The 19,604-nt window shown below is 33.4% G+C and overlaps 2 protein-coding genes across 2 annotated transcripts; one reads left to right on the plus strand and one right to left on the minus strand.

Annotated features, from left to right (window-relative positions):
* Window positions 1–566: 566 nt before the first annotated feature.
* LOC107405635 (uncharacterized) lies at window positions 567–10,505 on the plus strand. The gene is made up of 4 exons (XM_048471409.2): window positions 567–1,032; window positions 1,146–1,905; window positions 6,865–9,926; window positions 10,014–10,505. Exons 1-3 carry the CDS (start codon window positions 1,001–1,003, stop codon window positions 9,922–9,924), a joined length of 3,852 nt encoding a protein of 1,283 aa, XP_048327366.2. The 5' UTR covers window positions 567–1,000; the 3' UTR covers window positions 9,925–9,926; window positions 10,014–10,505.
* A 2,303-nt stretch (window positions 10,506–12,808) lies between these two features.
* Window positions 12,809–14,503, minus strand: LOC125421956 (HVA22-like protein f). Its single transcript, XM_048472215.2, has 5 exons — window positions 14,370–14,503; window positions 14,071–14,097; window positions 13,820–13,942; window positions 13,262–13,520; window positions 12,809–13,107 (listed from the first exon to the last, which is right to left on the minus strand). The coding sequence occupies exons 1-5, from the start codon at window positions 14,414–14,416 to the stop codon at window positions 13,081–13,083; spliced, it is 483 nt and encodes a 160-aa protein (XP_048328172.1). The 5' UTR covers window positions 14,417–14,503; the 3' UTR covers window positions 12,809–13,080.
* Between the last annotated feature and the right edge of the window lie 5,101 nt (window positions 14,504–19,604).

Below are 19,604 nucleotides of genomic sequence, written 5' to 3' on the forward strand. Positions count from 1 at the left end.
CACTTTTAACAAACTCTCTTTAGGACGGTACCCACATCTTTCGTATTGAAAACAAATAAATCTCCATCCGTATTTTTCAAACCCAATTAAAAATAAAAGAAAAACCAAGAAGGAGCGTGAGGAAGACGCGCTGGGAAGTAAAGAGTAGGGAAAATGAGGGAGTAGAATATTCGTTACACACGACGACCAGTTGACAATAACATGAAGATGAAACACTTTGCAGCATACAATCATAATAAAAAAAAAAATTAAAAAAAAATTATGAAAAAAAAATTATAAAAAAAAAAAAAAAAAAAGAAGAAGAAGAAGAAGAAGAAGAGGGTTGTGAAGGTCGTAGAGTGAGCGAGTGCGTAAGGTCATTTTAGCGTTTGGCTATGGGCTCTCATACGTCGCTTTCAGTCATAAATTAGGGGAAAGCAAAGTGCTGCTGTTTGCTGCTGAAAAACCGAAAACAAAAAAACAAAAAAAACGTAAAAAATAAAAAAAAATAAAAGAGCGAGCGGGAAAATAATGGGAAAACCCCAACAAGAATAATAAAAAAACAAACACATATATACTCTCTCTCTCTCTCTCTCTCTCTCTGTCTATCTCTTCTATCTATTTCTCTTTCTCTTTCTATCCTCTATCTCTCTCTCTCTCTCTCTCTCTATAACATGATTTTCCTTTCTCTTCCTCCTCCACCACCAGCATAGGGAGAGAAGAGAGGAAATCACCCTCTCTTCCTCATCTTCTTTCTTCCCCCAATTCCTTTCAAAACACCCTCACTCTCTTTGTCTGCTTTAGCTCTCTTTGGGAGAATAGCCTGGAGTTTTTCTTTCTTTTCTTTTTTTATTATTTATTTTTCGTTTTCTCTCTTTCGATGGTTTTTCTCGTCGGGAGGTAGTTGATTTTTAGTTACTGATTCTAACAACTCTTTCTGTAAGCTCTCTCTTTTCGCTTTCGCTAAGCAAGAGATATATATATATATAGAGAGAGAGAGAGAGATAGAGAGAGAACCACCATGGCGGTTGCTTTTGAGGGATTTTCGATCCGGTAAAAAAAGCTTTCTGACTACTGAAAATAAGAAATGTTTAGCTTTTTTGGTTTCATCTTGTGGAATTTTCTGTATTTTTTTTTTGTGTGATTTTGTTTTTGTTTTTTGGCAGAGAGTACGCGGCGAAGATGAGGAGCGTCGACGTGGTGAAATGCTGGCCGTTCTCGGAAGAGTTGTTGAAGAAGAGAGAAGCGGTAGAGGAATTGCTGCCTCCGATCGCCGTCGCCAAGTACAAGTGGTGGTCCCACGAGCTCAAACTCTTGCGATCCGACCAGACCAACATCGACGACAAGGAAAGCTCCAGAAATGAGAAATTGGTGGTGGTTGTGGAGGGAAAACAAGCTGGTGAGAAACTGGAGGAGAAATCCGAGATGGTTTGCCCGGTTTGCCGGGTTTTCGTGGCGGCGACGGTGAACGCTGTGAATGCTCACATCGATGATTGTCTCGCTCAGGCTTCGAAAGAAGAAAGGAGACAGATGAAGAAAGCCATGAAAGCCAAATCCAAAGCTCCCAAGAAGAGATCCATAACTGAGATTTTCGCTGTCGCGCCTCAGATCGATACAATTGAAGAGGATTTCAGCGATGGGAATGAAGGAAGTGAAGAAGGAGCAAATGAGAAAGATGAAGATGAAGATGCTAATAATGATGATGAACTGGCTGATGATTTCAACGTGCTGAGTGTGAGCACGAGTAGTAATGCTGCTTCTCAAATTATGAAGAACAAGAAGAAAACTACGAAGAAGAAGAAGAAGGAGAACAAAAGGGCATATGAGGAAATCAACAACAGGAAGTTGAACAGCAAGAAGAAGAAGATGAAGATGATGATGAAGAAGAAGAAAAGGAAGAACAATGTTGGGTCTATCACAAAGAAGGTATGCAATTTATACCATAAAATATTGATGAAATCTTGGTAGTTTTTTTTTTTTTTTCTCTCTATTTTCTCATGATGCACAATCGTAAAATCTGTTGTTGATTTTACTGTTGCCTTGTGATATTCTGAGAGAGTTTTTGATTTTTGCAACAATAATATTCTCCAATCTTCAATGGGTTTCTTTTTTACACTTTTTGTGCATAAAATTACTAGTGAAAAAGCTGATAAAAGACTGCAATAAGGGGGTTTAAGGACGACGGGGGTGGGGAGAGGGGTGGCCATTGTGTACGTTGTTTGTGTGAACAACGCGGCAATGAGGTTTCAGCATAAAGGGGGAAAAGTTAAAACAGTAAGGAGATTACGGGGTTGTTCATTTTTGGGACGGGAAGATTTTCAGCAGGCTGTTGGAAGAGAGAGAGAGAGAGAGAGAGAGAGAGAGAGGGGTTGGGGTTGTGTGGGGTGGTGCTCCAGCTGTACTGTACGGATTGGGCTGAAAAAAGCGGGTTCTATAAGGGGTGGGAGGTGTTTTTTGTCCTTGGTTTAGCGGAATGCATCCTAGGCTAATGATGCTGTCTTTTTCTCACTGTTTCAGTATATATTACTTTAGGGGAGAAGATCATAGTCATTTTAGGCAAAAATTTCGGGGCCTCTCTAATTTTTTTGATCAGATGGCTAGTATTTATCATATATTTGATCAAACTTGATCCTTAGAGATAAAAGTTCTAAAAGTTTCATTGTTTGTATTACTGGTGGTGATGTCCAAAAGCATCCATTTGGAAGGAGTGTGTGTATGTATATAAAAATGTACGAGGTTAACTTAGAATTGTGGACTACAAGTTTAGTGTGAGTTAGAATGGTTAATATTCTGGACATGCATGTAGGGGGATTGAACATATCGAACTAGCATGGAAATTGAAAAGTTTAAAAACGTCATTATCACATGTAAATTTTATGGCAAATGGAGTTTATTTCAGCTTCTTTGTTTTATACAGTGAAATGGGAGGATTAGTTTTTTAGGATCTTATTGATATTGTTCGATAGAGAGAAAAGTGAGTGGGAGTGAATTATTGGTGCTTGTCTTTCATTTTGGGGCTTTAGGCGACGTGGGAATGTCTGGATCTTGCCTGAATCGGAGACCTACCTTATGGCTTGTAGGAGAAAAGTGAAGACTAGCTATCATCATTCTCAAATTTTGTACTATGGTAGCTTGTATTTTTCAGTAATCTTAGCAACATATATTATAAATATCTGTTGTTACATATATCTAATTAGGATGACAAAGTTGGTCTGAATGTTTGGTATTGTGGGGCCGCGATTTGAAGCTCTTATCAACCAAAAGATAATAATATTTCATTCGTATATGTTTGGGAGGTTTATTGATTACGTTGTGTGGATGGTTTTCATTGAGAAATGATACTGTTCCTTTTGTGGTACTGTATCAATAATTTATGGATGTAATTTTTTTGGCCCCGTGGGGTCTGTGGGGTGCTATATGATTGTTAGGATATGATTTAGATTATATGAGGGTCGGTTGTGTGTGTGTGTGTGTGTGTGTGTGTGTGTGTGTTTGTGTATATATATATATATATATAGGTTGGTGGAACATGACTACTGGATATGGACATCAGAGAACCAATGTTTAATAACCAGTGGGATTTATATTATATGAAAAAGTAATTAATCTTTTAGAAGGACTATTGACATGGTATGGAGGGTTTGTTGACAAATTCTGTTGAAACTGGTTAGCCTTCGGATCATTTGAAATTTCAATGCCAGAAATGAAGAAAACTGGCATACTTCTGTGTTGGAGCCATTGAAATGCTAGGACTTAAAATAATAACCATCTTTATCATATGGACATTTATTATTGGAAAACAAATTTATGTTGCCTTCATAAACTGTTTGCGAAGGTATATAATCAATTTCTATGATCTTATTGGTATTATGTCTAAATGGAAAGTGGGTTCACGCAATTTGAAACTAGCATCTTCTTTATGTGACTTCATGCAGGCTGCCCTGATATTTTGGGAGATCTTTTTCCTTGAATACAAATATTTATATTGGAAGGAAGGATGCAACGTTAATATTGAAATGTTTTTATTTTTCTTGGGTGATTGATACATAAAAAATTTAAAGCTGGTGCATATATGGGATTAACAATTAGCTATAGATTTTCACTTAAGTCCACATTTCAGTTTTGCATGGTGTTATTTCTTTTGTTAAGGACATTACTCATCTAGAGAGATAGACATCAATTTTTATGGACTTAGTTTTTTGACTGTGTGCCTGAAGACTTCAATGTTTTGATTTTAGGCATGCAATTTGGAGGATGAAATTATCTTTGAAACTAGCTTCTGGTTGCTTTTGATGTGAAATTGATTCATCAGTGTTAAGTAGTGGGTGCTACCTATTAATGACTTTTAGTTTTACACTTTAGGTTGACTGACAATCTCAGTGAATAACATTAGTTTGTTAGTGTAGGTTTCATTTGAAGAGGAAATTTTGTGAGGTTATTTGCAAAGCTTGATTCAATCTGCATTGCATGAAAACAATGAATTATCATCCTAAATTACATTGACTAGGTTTGGAAAAAAAAAAAAAAAAAAAAGAAAAGAAAGCGCTGATGTTTGATCAGACAATTAATAAGAAAAAAATCTATGAAACCTGTCTTTCACTATGCTATTTGTATGCTAGTTTATATATTTTTTTAATTTTAATCATCACTTGTATGCTAGTTTGCAGTCACTTCATCTGGTGCTTTTTCCAAAGTCGGAAAGTCCTACCTTAAATTATTTTGTGAAGAAATAATTAATATTTATCAACTGTGATCATTTCATTCTCTTTACTATAGACTAAAAATATAAGTACCAAATTTGACCACTTGAAAAAAAATTACCAAGCCAATCCCTAATTCTTGATTAATGAAAGCACACTTGATCATGAAATAAAGTTGTGTCTGTCACCTCAATAAAGAAGATTTAAAATTAATATTTTAGATTAGAGAGGAAAGAAAGGAATACAAGATACCTGAAATTACTCACAACGAGCAGCTTAAAATACCTACAAAGTTACAATTATTGTGTCTACTACTTTTATATATCTTTAAATATGATTAGACTTTGTTCAGTGGGATAAATTAATAGCTTGGATGTCATAGGTCTCAGGTGTTTATTGTAAATACATAAACTTATAGGTTTGTTGTAATTGAACTAAGCAAAGAAAAGCAGAAGTTAAAATTTGTCGAAGCAAAATATTCTGACAAGTTATTAGTAACATTAGTTGTTCCCAATATTTTAAATACTTCTCTTTATGAATTATTATGATCATTTGTAAAGAAATCATCATTAATCATCCATCAATAATCCTTTGATATTGATCATCTCTCCTCAACCTCCCTATCCCTTCTCCCAATTATTTATGGGAAGTAAACAAAAGAGGTGAACAGTGATAAGCCTGATGATAAAATGGATTCTTTTTTGTCTTCTTAATTAATATGTCTCTGGGATGCTGTGGATTATTGAACTGCTGTTCGATATAATTTACTAGGCTTGAGCTGTATAATGCAAGTAGAAGGATTGATTCTCTAGTTCACACGGTAGCAACTTTATGTAAAATTGCTTAGTTCTAGGTTTCTATCTTAAACTTCCTTCTTATTTAGGATGCCATGTTAATTGTGATCAACACAAAGTATGGTATTTCTAATATTTATCACTGGGTGAAAAGCAAATTGACATTTTAGTTGACCTTATGCATGCTATTTTAGATAGAACTTATCAGATGCACCTGACCTTTCTAAATTGAAACTTATTATTAACCCTCTATATATGTATATATATGTAAATTTAAATATTTCTGATATACATGGTAATCCCAAGACGAATATTAAGTTGTGTTTGGTATGTTTTTATTGCCTCGTCAAGTATTTGTACATCTGAAATGTTAATTACTTAGAGATTTCCACATTCTTTCTAGTCTGTAAACCTAATATACTGTGTTAAATTATTATTATTACTGAGTTACATTAGTTTCGAAATTTTCTTAAATCAATGGGGAGAGAGGCTAAGTTCATGCTTCGGGTATATGGGTTCCATTTCTAACACTCTATAGTATTGAATTTCTAATGTCTTTCCACTTATCAACAGTTTTTTTCTATACATAATCCAAAACTAATCCCACTTGCCAGGCATAAAAGCAGTTAATATAGGTGTGGGAAATGGCAAGAAATACAATGAGAGAGTTATAACGTATACTTCTCATTTTGTAGTAGGCATGTTTAGCCATTTGAAAACATTTATGAAACTAAATATTTTTAACAGCTGAAGCAGCGAAAATGAGAGGATGAATTTTACTTGACATTTTCCCTTTGTCATGGTCTTTTCCTTTCAGCAATGAAGCAAAGTCCACGGTGTAACTGCATATATATGTTTCTTATTGTTTAGTTGCATGTATGCTTTTCTCCCATTTTAGTTAGCATGTAGTACAATTTTCTAATTTTTTGGCACTGAAACAAGCAATGAGAAAAGGATGTTTTACTTGAAACAAACTCCATGCCATGAGTCCATGAATTTACCAGTCCAATTAGATAATAACATATTTAGATATTGGGTGTATACCCCAACTATCGTACACATTTAATCCTACTTAAGACTTTATCACGTGAGTGTGAAATGTACACTTGATCCATGTAACATCATTTTGCACCAATGAAAATTTTAACCAGATTACATTGACAAACATCTGTGCTCATTGGTAATTGTAATTTGATGTCTTTCCTTGATCCACAGGTGAATTTTACGTCTAATACTTTGTAGGCTATTACTTGTTGTTCTATGCTGGATTTCTTCTACACTAAAATCTAGGATTTAGTCAATGTCTAGAAATTGCTCGTTTGACATGTCAGCTGTGTGAATATGCTCTATTTGAAGATGTATATGAGATGGTTTATTGTTCTCTGTTTCAGGGTGATACTCATATTTTCAAACTTCAAAATCCAGTCAACTTTGCCAAAAAGCTAACTAAGAGGTTTGCAGTGGATATCTTAAAGACTGCTCCAGTTTGTGAAAATAAACATACTTTGAAATGCTTATCTAAACACAAGATGCAAAAAGCTGTTGAAACATCCAAGTTGGTCAAACAGAGCCAAGAACCAGTCTTTCCTATTCGCAGCATTCTCAAGAATCATGCAATTTGTGGGCAGAACACCAATATGCAGTGTGATACTCAAGCAAATTCTTGTTGTATTCAACAATCAGAAAGGCATGTGAGGTTTTCAGGCAAGGATGACATACTCAGTCCAAGGAAGAAAGACTTTTTTCCATCTGAGCAGAGCACTGACAACTCACTTTCAGATGCCTTTGCTACTTCATCGGAAAAGGTACAATGCACTGATAAAACAGTAGCAGCTATGGAGGTAAATGGAAGTGATGATGATGTTTCCATTCGCATGGATTACGAGACTCAGATTCACACTGTGACTGGAAGGAAACAACCTGATATTTCTGAGGATGTTGATATACCAAGTTCTTTGAGGCCACATGTAACCAATCAAGGAAAAGTGAAGCATTTTGCTAAGAAAACTGTAGCCCAAAGTCAGGGTCCAATTGATGATAATAATTTTCAAAGGTATGATCAAGGTTGCCCTATTGCTTCTCATAGATCTGGATTTACCGGCATTCCTGGTTTCCTTTCTGAATTGGAGGGACCCTGCATAAATACTCAAGTAGGTAGCAATATCTCCAGAACTTTCAATTCCAGGGGAAAGCTGGCTAATCATGTCCTAGATCCTAGCCATAGAGTTTCTGAAATTGCTTCAATTGTGAATACAAGGGCATTTCCTGAGCCTTCATCTTGCTTCACTTTAAATGAAAATGCAAACTGCCAGAGGCTTCAGTTGCAGTCACAGTCAGCTGTGGAAAAAATTAATGGTCAAACTTTGCAGTACCAGCCATTTCGTTGCCCGTCTCCTAATGATCAATCTTTCCAGTACCAACCATTTCGTTGCCCGTCTCCAATGGACTTGATGGGTGGCATATCTCCATTTCCCGAGTGGAAACATAATACATTTTCCTGGAGAGAGAAGTGTATGGATCAAGACTTTTTTGGTTTACCTCTCAATTCACAAGGTGAGTTGATCCAGTCAAGTTCAAGGGGTAAAGGTGCAGTTAACCAGCTGAGGGAGACAAATACAGTTGCTGGGTCTCCCAGTAGCTTTCCTGCATGCGGTATTTCCCAACACAGAAGTACCAGGGATTATTTAAGTCTGAATAACAAACATTTTGTGGTAAGAGAACTTCCAATTATGGTAAGAGAACTTCCAAATGATCACTTAAATCTGTTTCCTGTGCAGAATTATGTTCATGAGAATCCTACTTTACATATACCAGCTAGGTTAGGTGTTACTTATTTGGAAAGTACAGGGAGAGCTGATAATCATCAGCTCGATTATGAGAGAGGAAGCGACCGGACTTTTCAACCAGTTGGTTCAGACCTGAACCTGATGAATATGTCTTTCAGTGGAAGCAGGCAATATGACCTGATGGAGAAGCAAAAGCCAAATGGAACACTTCATCCGAAGGAAACATCATCTAAGATGGTATCTAATACCAGCCAACCAACAATGCGTCTGATGGGTAAAGATGTTGCAATTGGTAAAAGTAGCAAAGAGATGCAAGGTTATGAGGATGAAAAGGTTTGGACTGATAAGGAAATGATTACAGAACATTGTCAATCTAACACTAGCCTGGATAATTCCTCATTGAACAGAACTTTTCAACACGAGTGGTTTCCTCAAACTGTGTCAGGAAAGTCAAAAGAAAGTATAGCCCCATGTTTGGAACTTAGCAGTGGACAAGCCCCGCAAAGTAATATACTGATGACATCTCCAGGGACAAGTTTTCCTCACCCTTACCTCAATTGGCAAACAAATGCATCATTTCCAAGCAGTAGCCTTGCTTCCACTGCTAGTCCTAGTTCTAATTTGCTCCCGTTTACTCAAATTCCTACTTCTCACACGATGTTAAATCAGGCATCGAATTTACAGGAGCTCTTCATATCTGGGGCTGAATCTATACGACTTGGTTCTCAATTACCAGTACTAGCTACTCCACAAGATACCTGCGAGCATGTGCATTGGAGACCATCTGAACTTCCTTACAAGCAGAATCTTCCTCATTTTACAAAACCAGGGTTTGACTTTCCATTCGTAGATCCAGATTCTAGAGTCAACGCCCAATCATCATGGTTTCAGAGCTGCACGAAAAGCCTGCCTTCTTGGTTGTTACATGCAACACAACAGGGGAATACACCTATTATCTCCTCTCAATCATTTTCCAGTGTGGGAAGCAAACACCATCAGCACATTTCCTCCGGAACAAACATTCTCAATAACCCATCTGTTTATCATCAAGCAGAAGGAAGTTATTCTCACAATTCCGTGCCTTCACATTCACAAGGGAAGAGCGCACTTGGTCCGTCACCTATAGTTCTCCCCCCACTTGTTCCGGTCATTCCTGGGGCAAAACAGGCTTCTTCAATCAATGTTGCCTATAGAAACAGAATGAAGGTCAAAGACAGATTGAAATCGAAAGCTTTAGGTGTCAAAGACCTTTATCCTTGCAAGAAAAGCAAGAAGAGACAGGCACATAAAGCACTTGATTCGATAAAATCCTCCAGAATACTTGACCAAGAAGCAAATTTGAGTGCAAGGAGCGGGTCCATAATAGAGAATCTTAGCAATGAAATGCAATACAATTGGAGAGCACATGACCCTGATTCAAACAGGAGCAGAGGAAGTATCAATGGAATCATAACCTCTGACAATGAGTCTCCTAAAGTGGATTATATGGCAAGATCAGGTCCTATTAAACTAAGTGCAGGAGCAAAGCATATCCTGAAGCCAAACCAAAATATGGATCAGGACAATTCCAGGCCAATCCATTCTACCATCCCTTTTGCTTCAGTAACTAATGGTAGTAGGGCACCGGAGTACCAGAACAAAGCAACTAAGATCTACAGGTTTTAGAAGTAAGTCTTATCTGCTACTTTCTTCAGTCTTTTTAGCCCTCTACTGTGCTCACGCTTAATAAACGCTATGTGTTATAAACATAACAGGAACAAACATCCTTGATATGGGAGAGACTCTTCATATCTGACCATTTGAGCTACTGGCTTCAAACAAAATCAAGCTCTCTGCACCTTTCAATACGAGGTTCAAACATATGGGTAATATATATGACCATGAAATGGTTTAGAGTCTATTAAAATATTGCCCAATTGTTTGTTCACTTGTTAGCGTTTGATTCCCGGCACCAGCTTTTGCAAGATGTAGCATTTGTAATGCTATGATAGTTGAATAGTGGCTTTAGCTTTTGTTATGCTTGGCTGACAACATAAGTTGTTCTTTTCTTTTCTTTCAGTTACATTTGATCCTATAATTGTATTGTATCTGAAGTTTGGTGATGGAGTTATAAGGATTATCCTGATTGTAAGAATCTATGAACAAAATATATATTTTCCACTGTAATGCTTAATTATGGGATGGATATGTAATTATTGCCAGTATTGAACATTAGTAATATATATTATCCCTTGAATGTTGCATGATTTACATTTTATCTTTAGAATAAAAAATTTGGTGTATACCTATAGATTTTACAAATGGTTCATGGAAGATGTTTGTGAAATTCAGGTATGGTGAAAAATAAGTATATTGGATGAGAATACAAAAGTCTAGTTTTTATTTTATTTTATTTTTTTTGGATTCCAAAAAGCATCTGAATTTTTATTTTCAGTTAGGTTGACTATGGATGAATCTCTAATTTTGTTGTAGTTGACTATGAAACCATGGTTGAAACTTTAGTTCATAAAGAATTAGATAGGGATTAAAAGTTTTTATTTCTAAAGAAATATTACTTCAAGCCAAAAAAAAAAAAAAATTATTTTGATTAAACCATTTTAACTTTCTTCAAATTGAATAAGAGGGCTAATAACACTACACATTTTCGAAGTTTTCTTTAATTACAATTGAATATCCTAATGTATGTGATAATTGCGAATCAATATCTGCCATTACCATATTGGTGTTAAAGTTGACGAAGGAGGGGCATAATAGTTATTTGATACAATTGTGATTTCTAAAACTTTGCCATTGCCATTCCATATGTCAAATGCTTGGTTAAATTGCAAAAACCAAACCTAGCAGTATGTAGAGTAATTTTGGAGGGAAAAAGGAAGGGATTTCCCTCCATTACTTTGTACACTAATTACATTTTCTTTATTGATGAAAGAAAATTTCTGGGGATTGTTCAAGCATTGGAAATACAGAGGTGATGAATAATATGTTTTTATTTTAACCTTAATGTGCCTCCTTTTTCCTTTCAAAATTACTCTACATACTGTTGGATTCGGTTTTTGCAATTTTACCAAGCATCTAACATATGGAATGGCAATGGTAGAGTTTTAGAGATCACAGTTGTGTCAAATGACTATTATGCATCTTTTTCGTCAACTTTAACACCAATGTGGTAACAGTAAGGATTGATTTACAATTATCACATACATCAGAGTATTCAATTATAATTAAGAAAAATTTTCTGAATAAAATTAAAAAAGATATGACTATTGTCATTTATCATTTTCTACTTTACCTTGGTTACTCTTATGTTGTTTTATTTTATTTTTTTGGGTGTTGATGTTTTTAATTAATTGTCATTTAACTGCAATATTTAGGGGAATTTAAAATTCATAATTTCTAGATCACCTTTGTTTTCCATATGCAATGGATTTCAGATAGAACTCATGAAGCTACATATCAACTTTGTCCAGTTAATGAGGTGAGATTTATTATTTTTCTTGTCTTGCAATTAAAAGACAAAAGTGAAAAGACACTTAATTAACTCTGGTTGGGGTAGGTTAATGTTAACATCGAAATTGGTTTTAGGAAGATCCAAAACTATATATGCTGTAATAATTAATGTGATTGAGATATATAAGCAGTAGGGTTTGGCTCTGTCTCTTTTTTCTTGCTTTCTTTCTTTCTTTATTTATTTATTTTTAAATAATATTATTTATTTTTTCTCGTCTTTATAGACTTCAGCTTTAGGCATCTTGATAGAGATATTTGGTAATAATTTGTATGACCAACTACCATATGCTATCATTCTTCTATTATTTACCACTCCTATTCAATTAATATAACCCTGGATGTGTCACTTTTGGCATGATTCAGGATATATATGTCCATCACCATCATCCCCTCTCACATTTACGAAACCCTACCTTATATATGATTTGTATATATATTGAAAATTCTCATATCCCGCATTTTGGATAAAAATTAAAATACATTAAAATACAAAGCAGTTTAGGTACGCTAAAAAGATGTTAGATTGCATCTTAAGTGTATGTAGATTGTTTTTGGAATTGAACTTTTGTCCAATATTGTGGATAAGGGAATTTCATATATATATATATATATATATTTATGTATACACACACACATATATATATATATATATATATAGAGAGAGAGAGAGAGAGAGAGTTATATATATTGTACTGTTAGCAAAATAACTTTTAGCACTTGCATAGGTTTTCAATTACAATATATTTAAAAGTCTTTATGGATATATCATTGCCACTGTTACTCCTTTATTTTTATTTTTATTTTTATTTTCTGATATTGCTCCTTAGTCAATGTTAATTGTCTTTGTATGTATTAATTAATTTCTAGCTACTCTGTGTACCTAATATATTTTAGTTTAATTACGGCGGAAGCACTGTTATTTGGACTCACCACTCCCAAAAATGGGAAAACAAAAAGAGGGACAACTAAAAGAGTGCACATAAACTGGCAGATTTGTGAAATGGTTAAAATAGATATTTAAATTATATATGTATAATATGCAAGAAGATCGAACCACTGTATTTTCATCTCAAGAACAAAGATTGTCATTTTTCATCATTAATTATAACCACATAAAGCAAATATATATATATATATATATACACACTTTGATCTCTCTTAATAATCATCATCAAATTCAAACAAAAGCACATGGGTATTCTTCCATTCAAGTCCTGGGCATATATGTAGCTCCTCTTAAATATTTCCAAGCAGTTAGCGTGTCTGATATATATATATATATGTATATATTGTCTCTGCATGTACTTCATGGGATTAGTGCTTCTTTGCTTCTCTTTCAGCCTGCAAAATAAAATCTCACAAAATCAGCTTAAAAAGTACCCCAGATCGATGAAAAACATGGAAATAATTAGTTATCATGTTGATAATATTATATAATAATGTCTTTAATTTTTTTATCAACCGTTGAATTTGATCGGTTTGACTGTTTAATTACCGCTTTGATGACGCGTTCGAAAGCATCGGCTCCATATTGATCAATATAACGTCCAACAGACTTTCTTGCATCAAAGCTCATCATCTGGAGGACTTTCTTTTGGCCGTCCGTATAAATACTTGAAGTGCTAGTCACGTATACATTACCAACCTTGACATACTTTCTCACAATATTCTCATAAATATAGGCTGCTCCATTGAATATCGGCAATACCAGCCACATGCAAAACAAGAGCTTTATGTACGGCCATATTGGAACCCTGCACGCATGCAATATTTGCATACCCATTTATAGATAATATCATTATACATATATATATATATATATATATATATATAAATAATTTTGTTCTGAAGGTGATTTTGTGTGACATAAACTAGACGACAAACATCTCACAAAATCTGATAGAGCATGTAAATCTCTACTTTTACATCTTATCAAATTTTATGAGACATTTATCATTTAGTATAAGTTATCCGATGTTGTCCAATAAAATTTTACTATGTATATATATTATATATGTATATATATATATATATGAATGAAATATTTAATTACCACGCAAGAACTTTCCAGCAGGAAAGCTCAAATAGTGTTATGAAAGAGTACAAAACCCAATAGGTCAGCCATTGTTGATCGTCTAGTGTTGAAGGGCTTTCGATTGCTCGCACTGACGCATACCTGTTCATGTTCATCCATATTTATATATATACACACACACAAAAATAATATTTCTATTAATATTTTGTTCTCTTTTGATGGAGTATGAAACCCAGAAAAAAATTTTAAGGTATTAATTCTTCACTTACAAAGGATATACAAGCATAATTGATGGCCTGTGGTCCGAAACAAAAAACAGAAATTCTATGTAAGAGAATATTGATCATCATGAAAATAATAAATAATAGGTATATAAGCGTACATATATATATATTCTTATATCTGTATAAGTCAAAATGTGCAAATGCGTGAATTGAGTAAAATGAATACATGAATTAGGACATGCATATAACAAACATGGAATATTAATCTCTATTCCTTGATAATGAAGATTGAAAAATATAAATTATTTTGGGTGATTTTAGTTTGTAAAGAAATTAATTAATACCCGATTATAGTATCCAAGAGCTTTGCGATGGCTCCAAGAACACCCATGTTGACGAATTCTTGTAATTGTCCTCCTCTCTGGTTGGCTATACAAACTAAAGCCCGAAGATAATATTAATTTCGATCAAGTTGAGATAAGTAGATATGAAAGAGACAATATTATTGAGAGCTATATATATGTATGTATATATATTGATTTGAGTATACTGAAGGCAAAGCAAAGAATTTTTGGCGCAAAAGTTTTCTTTTCTCTTAGGATTAGAGAAAGGAAAAGGAACATTTTTATACATGAAAACAGGAAGGAATAGTGAGTTGGGTTTGATGGATCTTTGTGCTTTTTGGAACATGATGATCACAGGCAGCAAAGGCAAAGGCAAAGGTATAGAATAGAAAAGATACCTTACCTTACTTTCTCTTGAGCCTACCCTTAATTAAATTTCACTTTTATATTTTGTCCTTTTGGTTAAATCTTAATTTTCAGACAGCATCTCATGAAACAAGGAATATTTTGTATATTTTATTTATTTATTTTTTATCGAGGAGTGAAAAAGGATTTGAATTCATATTATTGTGCAAAGAAATATACCATTGTCTCTATAAGAACTGTTCTCTTAAGTTATGAAGTGATGGTCATTTTTTTACTAGCTAATTTTATTTGCAAAAAGTAAACACTTTCTTCTTCTTTTATTTTTATTTTTTATTTTTTTTAGTTCTTTGATGTTAATTGGACTGAACTTATTTTTCAAAAGCATGCAAATCCAACAACCATGAAAGAGGTAATATATATGTATATATAACTAGTTTCACATGTGGTCGACTTTAGATTTGCCACCAAGGTTTTATAGGATTTTTTTATTAGTTTTTAAATTGTTTTAAAAGCTAAAATTTATTATTATATTTATAATTTGTTAGAATCTTACAAAATTTATTTTATCTAAATATTTAATTTTAATATGTTACTAAATCCATATTCGATTACTAATTGATTTCTAAATTTCAATATTTAAATATGATCTAAAAGCTAAAAACAAAAATATAATTTGAAGGAATAATTTCATCCACTTCTTTAGAAGTTTAACTTAAACATAATTTGATATGCTAGGTTTAAAAACTTCTTTTTAAATTTCAAAAAACCATCATCTTCTAACCCTATTATTTTATTTACATCTCAAAATAATATCTATCATCTGCAATTTTATAAGAATGATTAGTTGTAATTTTTAAAATTTAAAAATTAAATTGTAAACTCAAGATATTTAGATAGGATACATCTAACATTAAAACTATTAAGTTAATTTGATATGACACTAACTATATATATATATATATATATATATATATATATATATATATATATATATATATATATATATATATATATATATATATATATATATATATATATATATATATATATATATATATATGTATGTATATGTTACATTATAGACATAGAAAAGATCCATTTAATTAATATATTTCCTTGCTGCAAATAGAGCTTCCACATTAAGTTTTCTTAACTTTCTGAAAAGGCAGTCTTTGTAGTACGTGGTTACGAAGACTGTATTATAATAATAAAAATTCCTAGTCTTCCTAGATATATTGCCTGAGTTCATATCTTTTTTGTTTTTTTGGTATAAAAGTTGATTACACATGTATGCTGCAGCTCATTAGACATGACTGCTACACATACATATACACGTGTGAATAGATAGTTAATTAGAAAATACATTGCTATACTTATACATGTATAAATACATATACGTATAGTCATGCTTCTGTGTGTATGTATATATGTTATAGTTGTGTTTAAATTAATCAATAATTAATATTATAGACGTCATCATCTCAGTTACCATATAAAGATTCCGAAGAAATTAATTAAACCAACGTTTTGCATTGATGCTCTTTAAAGTGTAATTTCTTTGAAACTAATCATCAATTTCTAGTTTATATTTCACGTACATTCTCTCTCTCTCTCTCTCTCTCTCACACACACACACACACACACATATATATATTGGCCCTCAATCCACGATGTTGGACTAAAGTAAAAATCCATGATTTTAATCTTAACTGTGTCAAAATTAGATTTGAAATTAAAATAACTCATATGCTGATAAACTCTCTCACTCCATCGTGATATGTGGTGCTCCCTTTCCAAAGAAACCAACGATGGCTGCCCACTCTCTTTCACCATGATTGATATCTCACTAGAAATTAATCCCCATCACGGTTTGATTCTTGAGCTCCGATGTAGTGTGTTTCTGCCATGAACGGACAGAAAGACAATTAGCACAGTGATACAGGTTCTTTCTTGGTACATTAATGATGTTGTGAACCCATTGACAGAGAAGAACGCAGTAGTAATGCTTATTGTGGCCCTTAAGATTCAGGTTGGACCATGGAGTTTGATGATGAAGTCAGAAGGAAGGTAGTGGTTATGCAAAATTAGGAAGAGAAAAAAGGAATATTGCATATGATAGCGTCTTAAAATTTGGGGTTGGAGTCTAAGCCATAAGAAGAGCATACAATAAGTTTTTTAAAGCTCAAATATAATATTGGCATTTGTTGAAATATGATGGTTAAAATTAAAATCGGATAAAGTTAAAATCCTTGGACTTTTTAACTTTAGTTATATTGGCATAAGCGCGCACAATAAGGAGAAGATTAGCTCAAAAACATTTTCAAAGTTTTGTTGATGGAAAAAGAAAGGAAAGACCGTAAAAGATTAAACAAAAATAGAAAACACACACACAAACATATATATATATATACACACGCGAAGAAGAGTATCTGATCAGGTGTTGGAAGGGTAAGAAGAATTGATAGTGAAAGGGTAGAGGTGAAAAAAAGAAAATAATTAAAACAAAATATACATACATGTTTTTTTTGGTGAACATATATATATATATATATATATGGGGAGTGGCTAGAGAGAGAGAGAGAGAAATGGGTGATGGGCATGGGAGACAAGTAGCTTTATCTGGGTTGGGTTGAGGTGGCCCACTTACTTTAATTGTTGGTGTGGTCCCCAAAAAATGAATAGTATCCTTCCTTAATTATTCCAAAAGCTTTCATCATTACCATGTACTTGTTTATTTTCCAAATCACCATTTCCATAATTCTCTTCTCCCCACTTTCCCTTTTACTGCGTGCTCCACACTCACTTAATTCTTCTTCTTCTTCTTCTTCTTTTTAAACATCTTTTCTATTCTTTTTTTTTTTTTTTTTCATTTCAATTTGATGGAGGGTAGAATCTCATATCATCTAAAAGAAAATGGTAAAAGAAATAAAATAAACGGATAAAGAATATGTAAAAATGGCACACAATTTCATTATCCGAGTTAATTAAACATCTAATTTATATGTAACTCAAACATTTCTTATCTTCTCAATTAGTATTTTCTATTAATTAATATGTATATAATTTCTCCAATTAAAATTAATCAAAAAAATTTAAAAAAAAAACTAATTGAAAATACCAGGTTTATTATATATTATATATGTACATAACCAAAAATCCTACTATGGGCAATTATTATCACCATGAAATGTCCATTTTCTTAAATATGGAGGAAAAAAAGAACAAGAAGAAGAAGGAGATTCCTGTTTTTTTGGGCTAACATGAAAAAGATGAAAATGATTTATTATCTATAAATAATAAATATAGATGTTTCATGACATCAAGTATCAATTTTCTATTACTCTTTTTTTTTTTTTAATTTAATCAAAAAAACAGATGAAGTGGTCATTTCTATGAAAAATAAATCACCAAGTTGATACTTATATATGCATATACATATACGTACATATGTGGGTGCGCGTGAATTCAAATGAATTCACTATTTTATGTGTTGAATGATGATGTATATCTACACACAAATACATGATACATGAAACACATATGCGGTCCATGTAATGATATGGAAAAGGTGCATGCATTATGGGATGGTGAGTATGAATATGACAGGCAACGATGGACATGAGAGGTGTGAAAAAAGCTGCAAAAAAATATAAGCCATTCATGTGAAACACTCAGAGCCAACCAGATTAAGTTCACCCAAAATCCTATTTTCATTTTTTATATTTTTATCCCACTTGTTTATATTTTGTATCCGTCAAATTGTAAATTTTCACTTCAAATGTATTTTTATTTATTATTATTAGCTTTTTTTACTTTAAAAATTGGGATTCCATTGAAAATAAAAAAGAAGCCAGCACAAAACGGTCTAGACTCATAAACCTTTCATAGATATACTCTCCTGAGTCATACAAAAAATACAAGAGACGGGCAACCAACTTTGAAGTGCAGATCCACTGACATTTTGGGTTGCTGCCTATTGACAAATGTTATGAGCCAAGATATTAGTTAATCTAGAGGCCCAAACAAAATTGACAAAAGCAAAACCAGAACTACAAGACACTATATCATCAAACAAAACATTGGACGTCCAATGAAAAAGACTCTTGTCCTTTGTATGAAGGGCTTTGACAACTATGAGAGCATCCGATTCAATGATACTTTTGACCATCCTTGAGCTAAAGCTACCTGAATGGCCTTTCCTATTACTTCCAGTTCCGCTACTTCTGGGATTGTGATTTTGGATTGAAAAGCTTGAATTAACAGAAGCTGCCCCTCATTATCTCTCCCAACTACCGCAAGAAAACTTTTATCAGTTCTCATTGCTACGTCTACATTCAGTTTCAGAACCCCCGCAGGAGGGCTGCAAATCCTATTCCTCTCCACCACAGTAGCTTGATCTTCACCAACTTGGATTTCCTCTAAATGAGCTTTTGATATTTCGTTGAACCTGCTCCTTATTAAAGAAGGAGACAAATCAAAGTTCGTGACTTTGCTTTCGTGAAACACTTTTCGTAGCCACCACAAATGTTCCGGGGTGATGGCACTAAAAAGGAAAAACTTCTCTTTGTGCTTTTCATGAACCGGGAGGACTCCAACAGGGTTTGCTAAACACTTAAGAAAAAACATTAAATCATTGCAATCCACCGTATCCCACTTTAAATCCCAAGGATTGACAAACCAAATTTTCCTAACAACTTCACACTTGAAAAAGACATGAATTTCATTTTCCACACAGTTACAACCGTGAACACACCCATCATTTTGGATAGAAACAGCTCTGGCCACCAGATTTGAAAAAAATAGGTAAACCCCAGTGAGCTAATTTCCACAAAAACAGTTTTGTTCTTTCATGCAAATGACAATTCCATA

The sequence above is a fragment of the Ziziphus jujuba genome, chromosome 4 (assembly GCF_031755915.1).
Source record: "Ziziphus jujuba cultivar Dongzao chromosome 4, ASM3175591v1".
In the NCBI taxonomy this organism is placed as follows: Eukaryota; Viridiplantae; Streptophyta; class Magnoliopsida; order Rosales; family Rhamnaceae; genus Ziziphus; species Ziziphus jujuba.

What these genes read in the sequence shown, in the direction of transcription:
- LOC125421956 (XM_048472215.2), bottom strand. Translation starts at nt 14,416, where the DNA reads ATGGGTGTTCTTGGAGCCATCGCAAAGCTCTTGGATACTATAATCGG. An exon ending in ATTATGCTTGTATATCCTTT is followed by an intron (nt 13,943 to 14,070) that starts GTAAGTGAAGAA and finishes GAACATGAACAG; the next exon opens with GTATGCGTCAGTGCGAGCAA. An exon ending in TGCTGGAAAGTTCTTGCGTG is followed by an intron (nt 13,521 to 13,819) that starts GTAATTAAATAT and finishes GCATGCGTGCAG; the next exon opens with GGTTCCAATATGGCCGTACA.
- LOC107405635 (XM_048471409.2), top strand. Translation starts at nt 1,001, where the DNA reads ATGGCGGTTGCTTTTGAGGGATTTTCGATCCG. An exon ending in TTTGAGGGATTTTCGATCCG is followed by an intron (nt 1,033 to 1,145) that starts GTAAAAAAAGCT and finishes GTTTTTTGGCAG; the next exon opens with AGAGTACGCGGCGAAGATGA. An exon ending in TTGGGTCTATCACAAAGAAG is followed by an intron (nt 1,906 to 6,864) that starts GTATGCAATTTA and finishes TCTCTGTTTCAG; the next exon opens with GGTGATACTCATATTTTCAA.